The sequence below is a fragment of the Pelophylax lessonae genome (assembly GCF_965119305.1).
Source record: "Pelophylax lessonae genome assembly, chromosome: 6".
NCBI classification, from domain to species: domain Eukaryota; kingdom Metazoa; phylum Chordata; class Amphibia; order Anura; family Ranidae; genus Pelophylax; species Pelophylax lessonae.
The window spans coordinates 203,230,704-203,248,810 of NC_138773.1; the positions used below are offsets into that span (position 1 = coordinate 203,230,704).

Sequence of the window (18,107 nt, forward strand, 5' to 3'; positions counted from 1 at the left end):
CGGACCCGTGAAAAAATCGGACCTCGTCACTTCCGGGGACAGAGCATCACAAAACAGCTGATAGGAGTCGTCCGTGCGCATGCGCAGAAGACATTTTTCGAGGTTTGGAAAAATTATAACAGAGAGCGGACAGCTGATTGAGAGAAGGCGGGGCTGAGGTGCGACGGAGGACACCGCCGCGTCATCGAGACATCAGGGAGGGAGGCACATATGCAGAGCTGGCGGAGGAGGCGGGACGGAGGTGCGGCCGTGTAATATATGCAGGGCTTAAGCGATTCCTTCTGTTTTATTATCTTTAGTAATTATCGTATTATTTATCCTTCGGATTTCATTACATTTAGTATTTCTATAATACAAAATAAGAAATACTAAATGTAATGAAATCCTAAGAATAAATAATACGATAATTAGTAAAGATAATAAAACAGAAGGAGTCGCTAAAGTCCTGCATTTATTACACGGCCGCACCTCCGTCCCGCCTCCTCTATTCAGCTCTGCAGATGACGCGGCGGTGTCTTCCGTCCCACCTCAGCCCCGCCTCCTCTCATTCAACTGGCCGCTCTGTGGTTTACCAAACCAAGATAATGTCTTGTGCGCATGCGCACTTGAGACTCCCATAACCGGAAGTGACGAGGTCCGATTTTTTCACGGGTCCGAGAAAATTTTACAACAGGCTACTTAACAGGCGTTGTTGACATGTCGCCTAGCAACGACGGGCAGCGTGTTCCGTTGTTGCTGTGACAACGGATGCAAACATCAGTAAGAGGCAACTACTGGCCCGCACTGCTCACCTGTATCCCGCCGGTAAACTCCATAGAATCTTCTCCCCTGAAATAATGGTGATCGAGACCAACACCGGGAAAGCTGCCCAGTCCGAGCATACCAAGAGCAAAGCCACCCGGGCTTCTTCCGAGGGCTTCACTGTCAAAGCCATGATGAAGAATTCAACTGTTAGAGCCCCCCCAGCAGCAGGGGCTTTCAGAGAACGACCTGCAAAGCCCACAGCTTTTCGCAAGTTTTATGAGCGAGGAGACTTTCCAATCGCCCTTGAGCATGATACGAAAGGAAACAAAATAGCCTGGAAGGTGGAGATTGAGAAATTGGATTATCACCACTACTTGCCTCTCTTCTTTGATGGTCTTTGTGAAATGACACATCCTTATGAATTTTTTGCACGTCAGGGAGTCCATGACATGCTGGAGCACGGAGGACCAAAGATTCTGCCTGTCATTCCTCAGCTCATTATACCCATAAAAAATGCCTTGAACACTCGCAACCGGCAAGTCATCTGCACAACTCTCAAAGTTCTGCAGCATCTGGTGGTTTCATCTGAAATGGTGGGTGAAGCTCTTGTACCTTACTACCGCCAGATTCTTCCCATCCTCAACATCTTCAAGAATATAAATGTGAACTCAGGTGATGGCATTGACTACAGCCAGCAAAAACGTCAAAACATCGGTGACCTGATTCAAGAAACACTGGAAGCATTTGAGCGCCATGGAGGAGAAGATGCGTTCATTAATATAAAATATATGGTTCCTACCTACGAATCTTGTCTGCTGAACTAAACAAAATAGGATTATTGATTGAAAATAAAGGCTGCGTGCTTCAAAAATTGTACATCCAACTGAAGCATTTTTTTTTCTCTTGTTTATGACTGTCTTTCTTCACAGCTGCTAAAATGAGATCTTCAGGACCATTTCACTGTTAGTACTATTGTGAACAAGGCTATCAAATACATAAACAGTGACTGTTCCTTACATTAACCACTTTACCACCGGAGGATTTTGCTGTCTTACGTCCAGGCCACTTTTTGCGATTCGGCGATGTGCGACTTTAACTGACAATTGCGCGGTCGTGCGACGCCGTACCCAAACGAAATTTACGTCCCTTTTTCCCCACAAACAGAGCTTTCTTTTGGTGGTATTTGATCACCTGTGCGATTTTTACTTTTTGCTCTATAAACAAAAAAAGAGCGTTTATTTTGAAAAAATAACAATATTTTTAACATTTTTTTATATGAAATTCCCCCCCAAAAAAATGTAAAAATCAATTTTTTTTTTAAATTTTTGGCCAATTTGTTTTATGCTACCTATGTTTGGTAAAAAAAAATCACAATAAGCGTATTTTGATTGGTTTGCGCAAAAGTTATTGCGTTTACCAACAAAGGGAAAGATTTCTGTCATTTTTGGTGTTTTTTTTTTTTAACGAGTAATGGCGGGGATCTGCGTTTTTTTTTTTGCGGGACTGCGACATTGCGGCGGACAGATCGGACCCTTGACTGACATTTTTGACACTTTTGGGGGTACCAGTGACATTACTGCAGTAATCAGTGCTATACATATGCACTGTTACTGTAAAAATGACACTGGCAGGGAAGGGGTTAACTGTATTGGACAGGGAGGGGTTAAGTGTGTCCTAGGGGCGTGATTCTAACTGTAGTGGGACATGGCTACTAGTGTAAAAACAGAGATCAACGGTTCTACATAGTAGAACCGTCTGATCTCCATTTTTACACAGGGGAGAATGACAGGCAGCTTTTTACATAAGCCGCTCCACCTTTCTCCCGCTGTACCGACGATCGTAGTGTGACCGGCGGACATCGGGTCCCGCACTCCTCCGTGAACGAGCCTCAGCGGGCGCGCGTCTCAGCGGGCGCGCGCTCGCCCGCTATTGGCTCAAAACCCGGTGACAGGCGAGTGACGTAGACCTACGTCACTCTGCCTGGCCGGGGCTGACTGCCGCAGTAAATATACTGTGCGCAGTCGGCAACCGGTTATGACTGTCTTTCTTCACAGCTGCTAAAATGAGATCTTCAGGACCATTTCACTGTTAGTACTATTGTGAACAAGGCTATCAAATACATAAACAGTGACTGTTCCTTACATTTAAAAAAAAAAAATATATTGTTTTTTTTTTTTTCAAAATTGTGGGACTTTTTTTGTTTATAGCGCAAAAAAATAAAAAAATAAATAGTTGAGATCTGTGGTTTGTGGGGGGAAAAAAATACATACATTTTATTTGGGTACAGTGTTGCATGACCGTGCAATTGTCAGTTAAAGTATTGCAGTACCGTATGGGCTGGTCATGAAGGGGGGTACAGACCGCAGAGGCCCCCCAACAATACACAGCAGTCCCCTAAGTGTCTGTTATGTGTAGCACTACCCCAGCATTGCTGCACTGTGAGGCAGCACGCATTTCCACGTTGCATTCAGACACAAGAAGGCTCCATGCACACAGGGCGTCATAAAAACGTGCTCCAAAGCTGTTTACTTGACGCCGGGAAACAGCAGCTGTAAAAACGTGCTTTCAGTAGCTTTTTCCACTAGCGTTATTTCACGTTTGGCCACAGTAGCTGTTAACAGCGTTTTTTCTGCCTTCATTCAAAATCAATGGTTCCCTATGGGAGCCTATTGGTTTGAATGGAAGTCGCACCGCAGGTCGGATCAGGGTGATCCGACTTGCGGCGCGACCTGCACTGTGAGAATCTTGAGGGGGAACTCCACGCCAAAATGGGGAAAAAAACGTTGTGGGGTTCCCCCCCAGTTTCCAAACCAGGCCCTTCGGGTCTGGTATGGAATTTGAGGATAGCCCCACGATGAAAAAACGGCGTGGGGTCCCCCCCAAAATCCATACCAGACCCTTATCCGAGCATGCAGCCCGGCAGGCAAGGAAAGGGGAGGGGACGAGCGAGCGGCCCCACCCCCCCTGGACCATACCAGGCCACACGACCTCAACATGGGGGGGTGTGGGTGCTTTGGGGCAGGGGGGGCTCTGCACCCCCCACCTCAAAGCACCTTGCCCCCATGTTGATGAGGACAAGGGCCTCATCCCCACAACCCTGGCCGGTGGTTGTGGGGGTCTGCGGGCAGGGGGCTCATCGGAATCTGGAAGCCCCCTTTAACAAGGGGGCCCCCCAGATCCCGGACCCCCTCCCTATGTAAATGGGTATGGGGTACACTGTACCCCTACCCATTCACCCCATAAAAGGCAGTGTATGTAAATAACGACAGGAGACGTTTTGGAAAGTTTATTAAAAATCTTCATCCCGTCTTCTCCCTCTCCGGTCTTCTGCTCTTTTGCTTCTTGTCTTCTCCTCTCCGGTCTTCTGCTTTTTTGCTTCTTGTCTTCTCCTCTCCGGTCTTCTGCTCTTTTGCTGTCCGCTCTTCTTGTCTTGTCTTCTCCTCTCCGGTCTTCTGCTCTTTTGCTGTCGGCTCTTCTTCTTCCTCCGGTCCTCCTCCGACGACGTCTATGGCGATTATGCCGGTCTCCGGTCTCTGCAGCTTATTATATAGCCATCATCTGTGACATAAGGGGGCGGGGTCTCCAGATGATGTCATCTGGTGGCCATGCCCCTAATGGCTATATAATAAGCTGCAGAGACCGGAGACCGGCACAATCGCCGGAGACGTCGTCGGAGGAGGACCGGAGGAAGAAGAAGAGCCGACAGCAAAAGAGCAGAAGACCAGAGAGGAGAGGAGAAGACAAGACAAGAAGAGCGGACAGCAAAAGAGCAGAAGACCGGAGAGGAGAAGACAAGAAGCAAAAGAGCAGAAGACCGGAGAGGGAGAAGACGGGATGAATATTTTTAATAAACTTTCCAAAACGTTTCCTGTCGTTATTTACACACACTGCCTTTTATGGGGTGAATGGGTAGGGGTACAGTGTACCCCATACCCATTCACATAGGGAGGGGGTCCGGGATCTGGGGGGCCCCCTTGTTAAAGGGGGCTTCCAGATTCCGATGAGCCCCCTGCCCGCAGACCCCCACAACCACCGGCCAGGGTTGTGGGGATGAGGCCCTTGTCCTCATCAACATGGGGGCAAGGTGCTTTGAGGTGTTGAGGTGGGGGGTGCAGAGCCCCCCCTGCCCCAAAGCACCCACACCCCCCCATGTTGAGGGCGTGTGGCCTGGTATGATCCAGGGGGGGTGGGGCCGCTCGCTCGTCCCCTCCCTTTCCTGGCATGCCGGGCTGCATGCTCGGATAAGGGTCTGGTATGGATTTTGGGGGGGACCCCACGCCGTTTTTTCGTCGTGGGGCTACCCTCAAATTCCATACCAGACCCGAAGTTCCTGGTTTGGAACCTGGGGGGGAACCCCACACCGTTTTTTACCCCATTTTGGCGTGGAGTTCCCCCTCAAGATTCTCACAGCGCAATTCGTGCCGCAAGTCGGATCATCCTGATCCGACTTGCGGTGCGACTTCCATTCAAATCAATAGGCTCCCATAGGGAACCATTGATTTTGAATGGAAGAAAAAAAAAACGTATAACGTGGCTTAACGCACGTTAAGCAACGTTATTCAGCCTTTAGCAGTGTCAGACGTTTTTACAGCTTGAAGCTGCAGCTCCAGAACGCACAGTTCCTGGGTTTTTTTTTGGAGCTGTAAAACGCCTATGCCACTTGGAGCTCCTAAAAGCTCTATGTGTGCATGAGGCCATAGAATAACATGGATGGGCGTTCTGCAGCTGCAAAAAAAAACATCTGACGCTGCTAACAGCAGCTCCAAAAATGTCCAGTGTGCATGAGGCCGAAATCAGTCCAAGAGTTTGTTTTTGTTGTTTTATTGGGGAAAAACAACTTGGGTAGGTTATAGGGATTATAGGATGCCCATCTTGACTTGAAGAACAACAGATGAGGACAAAATTCCTTCACTATGTACAAAAATGAAGATCTCTCTATGTACAAAAATGAAGATCCTGGACTGTACTCCCTCCAGAATAAACACAGTCTCTATGGTTCAGTCATAAAATTCTTTATGGACCAGGAGCTCCCGATCCCCTTTGAAGAATTAGCACAAAGCTGAAAACTGTATCTTGTTTCCTCAGTTCTGACGCTTGCAGATGCTACCAGCCCACCCGGCTGTTTGACTTCCAGCCTGCCAGTTGCTTGACTACCAGCCTACCTGTCTGCTCTGAAAAACTCCCCAGGACAAGGGACCAGGATTTAGCACAACACTGGAAAGTATGCTAAGTCTATCAGTCTTTCCCCTTTTATGGCCCTGGATGTGCTGAGGTACTCACACCATCCTTTGCTTCATGCTACACTGGGCAAGACTCCTGTTCAGGCCTACAACTGATCAGATCTTCCCATGCTACCCCGGATGTTCAAAAGCTAATGGAGACTACTCTCTTAGGCTTCCTCTCATTTCTTTCCTCAGCTCCTGCCTGGAGGCAGAGCCCTAGACTGGGGCTTCCCTCCCAGACCACACGACATCAACCTCAGCACTCCATCTTTCACCCTTCTCTCCTGCTGACCAGGCTCTACCATAATTAATGGCTGATCCAGTCACCCTACCAGGTCCTCTGCCAGGGGATTGCCCAGATTTCCTCAAGTATACAGATCTGGACCTCTTAGACTCCGTCCACTAACGTCCAGAAGCTTCTTCAAGCTTTTAGATCCAGGGGGAGGTAACAGAGCCCTGCCTTGTAGAGCCATCCAGCCTGACCTGCAATATCCCAACCTAATTAAAGACTCACACAGCTACCATGAGTCATACCAAATAAATTTATCTACACTAGTTGCACACTGGAGGGTGCTACATATGTATTGTTGTTGACCTTTGTATGGGGTCTGTGTGCTGTTTATTTTTTTTCTAAAAAGAAGTTAGCAATGAAGTTTTATTTGCTTTATATTTAAAATTTTATTTTTTTTCCTTCTAAATATAACTCTTGCTGAAGCACATCCTACGGCAAGAGTGAAATACAATATTTGCACAGAGTTTCCCCCAAAAAATGCATACAAGATCCTCTGAGTCTGGTTTGCATTTTTAAGGTGGTATCTCCCCCAGAAAATCGATAGCAGGCCCCTAATCCCAGCATGCAGCCTGGCTGGTCAGGAAAGAGGGCAATGAGTGTGCCCCCCTGCTGAACCATACCAGGCCACATACCCTCAACATGGGGTGGTGTTTTAGCATAGTGCCCCTACTCATTAACAAAAAATATCAATTTTCCAACCGCCTAATCGGGAAAATACATCACTAAATTGATGTTAAATACCGCGGTTATGGCTTCAGCTAGATGCCATAACTCCTGCATTTTCTTTTCCCTTAGGTGATTTTCTTTCAGATAAAAGTGATCCCTACAGCGGATTGACCATGAAAAGCGGCAGGAGAGGTGCCTCCCCTCCTGCCACTTCCCGGTGGTTCCCAGGCTCACGTTACTGATTACATACCCTGGGAACCATCTGCCGCCGGCAGTGTCTTCCCATAGAAATAAGCAATGGCATGATGGCCCTTGGAGGACCGGATCATGCACTTTCAGAAAACGCACCAAAGAAAGAAACTGCAGGTAACCTACATGAAAACCATGTGTACACCTGCACTGTAGCCAAACCGCACAGCAGTATGAAACATCCCTTAGTTGTGTGACTGCCTAAAATTTGTTTTCTGGTTGTTTTTGTTTATTTTGCTACTTGGTACCTTTAGGCCCCGTTACAAGCGACGCTACTTCGCACCGCGACCTCCGAGGTCGCGGTGCGAGCAGCACGCCGCGACCTCGGAGCGGCCGCCACGGACTTCATAACATTGAAGTCTATGGCGGTCGCCTCCGGGTCGCCCCAAAGAAGCTCCGGACCCTTTTTCTAAGTCGGAGCGACTTGTGTCCGGGTCCGCAGCTTCCCTAACGGGTCCGCAGCTTCCCTATGGGAGGCGACCTACGGCGACCTGTGAGGCGACCAGGTCGCCTCACAGGTCGCTTAATGTGAACGGGGACTTAGTAATAATGCTTGAAAACTACCTGCTGTCTAAAGTCTGCTTGAACTGCACTCTGGCCACAAATAGTGTTGTATAAAAATATTCCTCAATATGCACAAAGGATATAAATCCACTTTGTGTGCACCAAATACACAACCTGTGCACATAACCTTTGCATTGAGCATAGCTGTGGGAGGGCCCAGCAGTCTCCACCCACTACAGGCTGCCTGCAGAAATCTACAAGGGTGCGGGTACAAGACAAGCTACCCTGCAAAAGGAAAGCACCAGTGTATGGCCTTTTTACAGGAAGCTCCCGTAATTTTCAAGCTGGATTACTGAACTGATCTGGAAGATATTTAGAAAGCCCACCTTAACCACTCTACCACCGGAGGATTTTGCTGTCTTACATCTGGGCCACTTTTTGCGATTCGGCACTGTGCGACTTAAACTGAAAATTGCGCGGTCATGCAACGCCGTACCCAAACGAAATTTACGTCCTTTTTTTCCCACAAACAGAGCTTTCTTTTGGTGGTATTTGATCACCTATGCAATTTTTACTTTTTGCGCTATAAACAAAAAAAGAGCGACAATTTTGAAAAAATAACAATATTTTTCAAATTTTTTTATATGGAATCCCCCCCCAAAAAATGTAAAAATCAAATTTTTTTATCATTTTAGGCCAATTTGTTTTCTGCTACATATTTTTGGTAAAAAAAAATCACAATAAGCGTATTTTGATTGGTTTGCGCAAAAGTTATTGCGTTTACTAACTAAGGGAAATATTTCTGTCGTTTTTGGTGTTTTTTTTTTTTAACGAGTAATGGCGGCGATCTGCGATTATTTTTGCGGGACTGCGACATTGCGGCGGACAGATCGGACCCTTGACTGACATTTTTGACACTTTTGGGGGTACCAGTGACATTACTACAGTAATCAGTGCTATAAATATGCACTGTTACTGTAAAAATGACACTGGCAGGGAAGGGGTTAATTTTTATTGGTGACCAAGGGGTTAATGTATGCCTGGTGCTTACTGACGTGTGTGGGGGGAGGGGACTATGTGACACAAGGACAGATCGCAGGTTCAGCTATGCTGAACTCTGCAATCTGACCCTGCCTGTCACTTAGGAGATCAGCCCGCTTGTGTTTACACAAGCAGGCGGATCTCCACACTCGATTCCCCGACAATCGGGGAAGAGCAGCGGCGACCGCTGCCTCTCCTCCCCTGGCCCGACTCCCGCTGTAACTGAATACAGCAGGAGCGAGCCTCCGGCGCCGCCGAGAGAGGGGAATGTCTGGCGACGTAGGTCTACGTCGCCAGACGTTATCAAGCCACTTTGCCGCAGTAGAGCTCTAGTGAGCAGCGGCAAAGTGGTTAATTCAAGCAAGCGTATATGTGCCACTTGTATTTAGATAACATTGCTCATTGCAGGGTTCAAGTTATAGTCTAAGTGTGCCTTTACCGCAGAGAAGGTCACCTCACAAGAGTGAATTGTTACATTATGTATGAAGATACTTTGATGTGATATTATGTGTGATGTATCTTTCTCTTGGGCACCTGTGACCATGACGACACTGCTTGATGGCGAAACGCGCTGGGAGGGGTTTGAACAGTTACATCATCAAACCCGCTAAGTAGAGAGAGTATCGAACATTGGGGCGTAGGTTGGGATTTTAAAGGGTACCGTTTTACAACCAATACAACACAAAAATGTGTAATCTACAATTTATCTAAAAAGTTTTACTTTATTGTTTACATAGATTTCCCAACAACGGGACAGACAAAAATGAACAATAATGTTATAGGACAGTATAAAAATACCCATAGTAACAAACATTAATACAATGTCATCATAAGGTCAAATCCTTGACTGTGTGGGCGGACTCATCCGAGGTCACAAACAGCTTGGATGACCAAAGCCAGTGTGTAGCCCTTTAATGGATCCAAGCTCCACTACCCGACATGTTTCGCGGTGTGTACCGCTTCCTCAGGGGCACAAGGGATAGAGCTTAATAATGAGCAACTAGAAAGATGACAAGAAGAGTACAGAGTTAATATACTTAAATGTCACGGTTTACACTTTATCTTCATGCCATTTTACTATTTCGAATATCAGTGTGTGTCAAGTATGGAGTGTTCGGCCGCGGCCCCTCCAACTTGAGACACTTATACGTCATGTATTCGATCACAATTTCAACAAGATTACTTACATGAATATAAAAAGACGAAATTCATCTACATTAGCATACAGGCCGAGGCATGTGTGGGTGCTCCCAGTAATGAGACTGATGGATCAAAACATCCGGAGTATAGGTGCTGGATGCCAACTAACGTCCCGCCAAGTAGATGCTGGCAAGGCACTGTTACATGCTGATTTTTAATCTATGTCTGTAAGTACCTGTTCATTTTTAATAAAAGATAACATAGCGGTTTTACACTATGTGCGGCCTCTGTTCCCTTCTATGAGTGTGGATTCTGTCCAGCCTGATATGCTGACCTGTGGAGTTACTGAAGTTTACAGTTGGTGGTTTGCTGTGATCATTGGTGCATATCTGGAGTCTTGTTACCAACATGCTGGCTTAATCTCTGTCAAAGGGATCAATTTAATCTGGTAGGAGGCTAGTGTTGTCTGTGGGGGATGGAGGGCACAAAGTGTTCGGTCATCTGTTAAAGATATTTTCACTCAATTGATAAATGGCTGAATGCTCTAATTCATTTGAACTCTCCTAGTCTTTTCTTTAAAGTGTCACTAAACCCACAACAATAAAATCAGTCTGTACAGTATGTGCAGTAAAGCATGATTGTTATACTCACTGTGGAACCTAAGGCTTTAATCCTTCACATTGTGTAAAAAGGCTGTTTGATCCTGTCTTCTCTGATCCTCCCCTTCTTCCACTGATTCATAATAATTTTCTGATAACACAGAGTCTATGGAGTAAGGCTGCACATGCTCGGTTTGGTGTGTATTGCTAGAGAGGTTGTATTTTTCTTGGGAGGATGCATGTGATCAGCACACAAGTCGCAAGGCTGCTATATACTGCTGATGAGAAAAGGTATTTAACATTAGGGGTGGACTCCGTGTTCGAGTCGAACATCAGCTGTTTGTGTGTTTGCTGAACACACCAATGGGGTGCTCGGTGGGAAGTTCACCGGCCAATGAGTGCCCCATAATGCACTGCGCTCTTGCAGTGCATTGATTGGTGATGATTGACCAAAGCATGCACCTGACCTGTATGTTTTGCCAATCACAGTACAATGTCCCGTCAGAGCCATAATTGGCCAAGATTTCCCGAAGATGACAATGTTAAAGACAGGGAACAGCACCATGTCAAGCTGGCCAATATTTCCCATAGATGCTAGTGAGCACTGAAAGCTGAAAATTGGTCTAGGCAGGAAGGGGGTGAAAATGCTCTGCATTTAAGGAAACCCTATGACAGTCCCTTTGGGTATGGTATAGATTTTAAGGGGAACTCCACGCCAAAATGTAAAAAAGAAACGGCGTGGGGTCCCTCCCGAAATCCAAAAGGTAAGAGGGGGCGAGCGAGTGCCCCCCCTCGTGAACCATACCAGGCCACTTGCCCTCAACATAGGGAGGGTGCTTTGGGGTGCCCCCCAAAGCACCTTGTCGTAGTGGTCTGTGGGTGGGGGTACTTATCAGAATCTGGAAGCCCCCTTTAACAAGGGGGCCCCTAGATCCCGCCCCCCCCAAGTGAATTGGTATCGGGTACATAGTACCGGTACCCATTCACCAAAAAAGTGTAAAAAAGTGAAAACCACAGAACATAGTTTTTGACAAGTCCTTTATTAAAAAGAAAAAAAGGGTGTCCCTCGATGTTAATCACGACGCCCACCAGACCAGAAAAATAGAATAAAATTACAAAACGCTTTGCCTCTTAAGAGGCTACCCACGGTATGCAGGTGGGTAGACTCTGGGCTACGTCACCTGATGGCACTGCCCCTTCTGACGTCAAGTATTACTTTCGTTTTCAAGCATTATTATTAAAGGTAGGCTCAAAACGGGCGGAACCCTTTTGAAATTTTTTTCTATTTTTGGGTCCAGCGGGCGTCCTGATTGATGATAGATTAAGATCGAGGGACACAGTTTTTTTTCTTTTTAATAAAGGACTTGTGGTGTTCTGTGGTTTTTACAGTTTTTACACTTTTTTTGTGAATGGGTAAGTGAGGCAAAATCTTGTTAACAGGGACATAGACAGCAAAACAAGGGGTTTAGGTTACAGGGGTGTTAACCGTCCCTAAGTTATCCAAAAAGCTTAAAAAATATTTCTTTTGGCTGGAGTTACACTTAAAAATTGTACCTGTTCCAACTTATATACAAATTCAACTTAAGAACAAGCCTTCAGACCCTGTCTTGTTTGTAACCCGGGGACTGCCTGTAAATGAAAAAAATGGCCTTCAAGAAATATAAATCGACTTTCGAGCATTACAAGGAATTAAATAAGAAATGTAAATGTGAAATCAGATTGGCCAAAATCAACTTCGAGAGACAAATAGCAGAGCATAGTAAAAAGAACCCTAAGATATTCTTTAAATATATTAACAGCAAAAGAACGCAGTCAGAGCATATTGCACACATAATTAACGATGAGGGGAGGATGGTTACAGAGGACTCAGAGAAGGCAACTGTGCTAAATGCTTTCTTCTTCTCAGTCTTTACAAAGTCTGTCTTTAAAAGGAGGGGTATACTGACCACGCCTGTATGGTTAGCAGTACTTAACTGGACTTGCTGCTATGGCTAACAGAGGATGAAATCAGGGAAAGGCTGGATAATATTAACACAAGTAAATTCCCAGGCCCGGATGGCGTACATCCAAGAGTACTCAAAGAACTCAGTAATGTTATATCTAGACCACTGTTCCTGATCTTTGCTGATAGTATCTTGACAGTGAACTAGTGATTGGAGGAAAGCTAACGTGATACCGATATTCAAAAAGGGCACAGGCATATCGCGGGAAAATATAGGCCGGTAAGCCTGACATCAATAGTATGTAAACATCTGGAAGGGATGATAAGGGACCATATCCAAGAGTTTGCTAAAGAGAACAACATCATCAGCAGTAATCAGCACGGGGTTACTAAAGGGTGTTCTTGTCAAACCAATCTGTTGACATTCTAAGAGGATGTGAGCTGTGAGCTAGATAGGGGGAGACCTGTGGATTTGGTGTACCTGGGTTTTGCTAAGAGGTTTGATACAGTTCCCCACAAACGCTGAATATATAAAATAAGGTCTGCAGGCATCGACCACAAGGACTGCTCTTGGATACGGATCTGGTTTAAGGGGCATGCCCAAAGGGTGGTAGTAAATAACGCATACTCAGACTGGTCTGGGGTGGAAAGTGGGGTCCCCCAAGGCTCAGTCCTGGGACCAATCTTGTTCAATTTATTCATAAATAGCATTGAGGAAGGGATCAGTAGCTCAATTTCAGTTTTTGCAGATGACACAAAATTAAGTAGGGCAATAACTTCACATCATGATGTAGAAATCTTACAGAATAACCTGAACAAAATCGCTGAGAGGGCAACTACATGGCAAATGAGGTTTAATGGGGAGAAGTGTAAGGTGTTGCATTTGGGGACAAAAAACAGAAAAGCACAATACACTTTAGGGGGGGGGGGACCTTTGGGGGAATCAAAAATGGAGAAAGATCTGGGGGTCTTAGTAGAAGATAGACTTAGCAATAGCATGCAATGTCAAGCTGCTGCTGCCAAAGCCGGCAGAATATTAGCATGCATAAAGAAGGGGATGTATTCCAGAGATAAAACTATAATCCTACCATTTTATAAAACACTGGTCCAACCGCATCTGGAGTATTCTGTCCAGTTTTGGTTGCCAGAGAAGGGCATTAGGGGATTGGAAAACCTTAATTATGAAGAGAACTTACAAGCGCTTGATTTATTCTCCCTGGAGAGGAGACACCTGAGAGGAGACATGATAGCAATTTATAAATACCTCAACGGTGATCTCAACATAGAAAAAACTATTCAGTCGCAAGGAATGCATGAGGACACAAGGCCATGCAATGCGATTAGAGGGGGAAGCGTTTTAACCTCAGGCTGTGCAGTGAGTTCTTTACAGTAAGGGCTACTAGACTGTGGAATTCTCTACCACAAATGATAGTAACTGCGGGGAGTATGGCTACTTTTAAAAGACTCTTGGATGTACACCTCAAGGATCAAAACATTCAGGGGTATGGGAGATGATTACGGCCACACACACCTACACAGGTTGAACTGGATGGACTATTGTTTTTGTTTAACCACTTCAATACAGGGCACTTTCACCCCCTTCCTGCCCAGGCCAATTTTCACCTTTTAGCGCTGTTGCATTTTGAATGACAATTGCGCGGTCATGCAACACTTTACCTAAACCAAATTTATGTAATTCCCCCCCCCCCCCACAAATAGAGCTTTCTTTCGGTGGTATTTGATCACCGCAAGGTTTTTTCTTTTTTGCTAAACAAATAAAAAAAAGACAGAAAAGTTTGAAAAAAATAAGTTTTTTTGTTTATGTTATACAATTTTGTAAATAAATTGTTTTTTCCTGCACTGATGAGCACTGATGAGACTGCACTGACAGGCACTGATGAGGAGGCACTGATGGGGTGGCACTGATGGGGTGGCACTGATAGGCGGCACTGATATGTGGCACTGATAGGCGGCACTGATAGGCGGCACTGATAGGCACTGATATGTGGCACTGATAGGTAGCACTGATATGCAGCATTGGTGGGCACTGATAGGCGGCACTGCTGGGCACTGATAGGCGGCATTGATGGGCATTGATAGGTGGCACTGATGGGCACTGATAGGCGGCACTGATGGGCAATAATGGGCACTGATAGACGGCACTGGTGGGCACTGATGGGCACTGATAGGTGGGACTGATCGGCACTGACGAGCGGCACTGATGGGCACTAATGGGCACTGTAAGGCGGCACTGGTGGGCAATAATGGGCACTGGTGGGCGGCACTGATAGATGGCACTGGTGGGCAGCACTGATAGGGAGGGCACTGGCGGGCAGCACTGATGGGGAGGGCAATGGGGGGCTCCCTGAGCCCTGATTGCCATCCCTGGTGGCCATAGTGGGCATCCCTGGGGTCATGGGTGGGCATCCCTGGGGTCATGGGTGGGCATCCCTGGTGGTTCTAGTGGCACCCCCGAGGGTCTGCACTGGTAATCAATGATCTGATTACCAGTGCCGACCCCCCCCCCCCTTTTAGGGGAGCCGCCGATCGGCGCTCCTTTACTCGTGCCTGTCAGGCACGTACTGAGGAAAGCCGATCAACGGCTCTTCCTGTTTACTATGTGACCAGCCGTGATTGGACACGCCTGGCCATGCCGCCCACTCACAGTTAAAGTACTGTGGGCAGCCCTAAAGTGGTTAAGAGCAGCATTTAGAGGCATTAAAAAAAAAAAAAACACACCAAAGCTGCCATCACAAAAGAGTTTATGAGCATAATTTACATGCGTATGTGTACATAAGAGCATAAATTTATTCTAGTGGCTGAAATAAATTAATATTCTGGAGAGTAGAATGAGTTTTTTCACATTGCCATCCATCTGTAAATATCTGGCAGAATGATCCAGCTTAGATAGGAGTATATCAATACACCTGTGTGCATGAGACCTGAAAAGTAATTAGACCATTTTGATTATATTTACCGTAATATGTCTCTCTAGCATTGGACCTGCAATTGAAATTATTTCGTTATTATTATATTTTTTTGAAAAAACATATTGTAAATTATTGTAAGAGATTATCACTACTGTCAGTCATTCCTTTTAATCAAAATGTAAATGATAAAATCTTCTCTCCTGTGAGCCCATCGCTGAAACTGTGGACTAAGACTAGTTTAATTAATCAAAAGCAATGAACTAAAATACCCAGAATTAACATGCAGCTGGTGTAGAACATTTATATGTAGAAGCTGATTGGAGGGTAATATGTGAAGGTTAAGAATCTTTACTCAATAAATTAAGGGCATGTTCACTTCAATTATCTAGACACATGAAAACCAGGTTCCTGTTACTGATTTTATCTGTACATAATTGAGTTTTTGAAGTGAACAGGAACTTTTTCTTTTTTTACATGATTGGATAATTGAAGTAAATATCTACACAATATGACAAGTGATAATCCTCAACCACCTTAGTAAATGTCTGTTATTTCATCAGATTTAGCTTTTGCTTAATCAGTACATGTTAACGCGTTTCAATGTTTTGCTGTTCATGAGGGCTTGTTATAAGATATCGATGTTACACAAAATAACAGTGTTATAAATACTGTATGCAATATTCAAAATGTAAGTCCAGCCAAATTTTTTTTTTTTTTAGTTTTGGCTAAAGAGGTGTGTTTTCACTGATGTCTGGGGCTTCGTCTGAGAGATTTGAGCTCATCTACTGTTCTGTGGACAAAGATTCCACTAAAGCCCCGTACACACGTAACAAATGTCGGCCGAACGATCAGCCTTCTTTTGTCCGGTGCTGTCCTGTCGGCTGAAAAGTGCTAAAGACTGCACACGAATTTTGTCGGCCAACAACAGCTGACTGCAGAAGTGATGTCATGTGATGGTTAACTTTCCGTGTGTTTTTTCTTTTCTGAGCATGCCCAGTCTTGCAAATCTGCTGTTTGTCAGCCGAATTCTGTACTGGCGAACAATCGGCCGTTCTGGTGACGGCCAACAAAAATGTTCGGCCGAAAATTCGCTGTCAGTTGTCGGTAGCATCATACTAACAAGCCGACAATCGGCCGATCGTTCGGCGGCCGAATATTTACGGCCAACAATCGCTACGTGTGTACGGGGCTTTAGTAAGGGAAAATCTGACACAGGAACACAGACAGAAATAAAAAAAATTATTTGGGTTCTAGCCTTTCCCTATTAAAAATGTTTTAGTTCTGCCTGTGTTGTTTTTAGTTTTCTCTCACTTCCTGTCTAGTAAAGCAATTGCCACCAGGACAGTACATGGGGGGAAAACTTCTCTATCGGACCTCTGATAACAGTACAAATCTGATTCTAATCCTTTATTGCTTCCTGGAAGGAGACCCTTCACCGCGTACAAGCTGTAACCATTAGTGCACACATTTTTAGTAGTAAGCAATAGTGATATAAGAAAACTAAACTAAGAGAAGTCTTTAAAAGAGCTTAGCTCAGGAGGACCATGCGGTTTGACCTATATCAATTTATTGAATGTAATACAAATATATAAAGGTCAGGACTGTCCCTATGAAGCCTGCGCTGTTTGGCACTCAAAATGCATACATTTTGTGACGTAATCAAGGCTGTATCTTGGCCTAGGCCAACAAGGCCCAGGCCTAGGATGGCACTTTTCAGGAGGGTGACCAAAAAGTCGCCCCTGCATGTAAAACAACAGCCTCCTGCACAAAAAGAGTCCCCACCGCTTGCGCTACACTTTTAGTGTAGTGCCAGTCTTATGAGCCAGACTGAGCCGGGTGGCAGGGCCTAGGAGGCAAATCGGTCTGGTGCTCCCATAAAGCGGCCGCACTGCTGCCAGTATGATAATACTGACCGGGGGCCCATGACTGGCATGATGTTTGCACAGACCGGCGGCCGCACTTGATACAACTGGCTGCCGCCAATACTAGTAAGTGTGGCACTGGCAGCAGGTCTTAGCATCCTAACGCTCCAAATACCCTCTTCTGCAGCATACCAGGCTTTTGTAGTCTTCTGGATAAGTAAACCTGGGACATATACTTTTTTTGCTCATGGTTTTTGCAACCTGTTGATTTGCCATTGGGTGTTTTTCTCTATAGGAACATCTTAATGCAAGTTAATCCTGTTTTATTTTGCAAAATATATTGTAATTAAACTTACTCAGGTAAAAGATCTTTTAGTCTGTGTGTTGACATATTTTGGGGTAAATTGTGGCCTGATTGAGTCCTAATGCTTTGACTATTAAACTGGTTTGCGAATGTCACATGACCACCTTCAAATGGAACTGTAGTTGTGCAGGTCCCCATCCCCTGAGTTCCTCTTGGGATAAGTGGCACTGAAAGCCAAGAGCGATACCTGTGTTGTCAGATCAGCATTGTATGTCCAATAATCCACAAATATAGATTTAGCCCAACCCTATCTGCTGGCCTAATGTGATATCATTTAGAGGTATTTTAGCATGTGAATATGAGCATTTCCACCACTGGAAGTGCCTTTGTTATCAATTAGCAACGGCATTTGTTCTGACATCAGTTTGAGATGTTTCAGTGATCATTCAGAATTAATTGACAGGTGCACTTGACCTCCTTCTGACCTATATTTACCTGTGCATAATGCAGATTTTGCATTCCAATAGACTTGCATTGGTATGGAAAAACTACCTGAAGCAAGCAAAACCGTCTCAACACAGCTTAGGGTCCATTCACCCCAGCCGCTGCATT

At 45.3% G+C, this 18,107-nt stretch overlaps 1 protein-coding gene across 1 annotated transcript; it reads left to right on the forward strand.

Moving 5' to 3' along the window:
• Nucleotides 1-728: 728 nt before the first annotated feature.
• LOC309558941 (parkin coregulated gene protein-like) lies at nucleotides 729-1,766 on the forward strand. The gene has a single exon (XM_082262040.1). The coding sequence runs from the start codon at nucleotides 837-839 to the stop codon at nucleotides 1,566-1,568; it is 732 nt and encodes a 243-aa protein (XP_082118166.1). The 5' UTR covers nucleotides 729-836; the 3' UTR covers nucleotides 1,569-1,766.
• Nucleotides 1,767-18,107: the final 16,341 nt, after the last annotated feature.

Bases quoted from the DNA above. Each gene is read 5' to 3' on its own strand.
- LOC309558941 (XM_082262040.1), top strand. From the start codon at position 837: ATGGTGATCGAGACCAACACCGGGAAAGCTGCCCAGTCCGAGCATACC.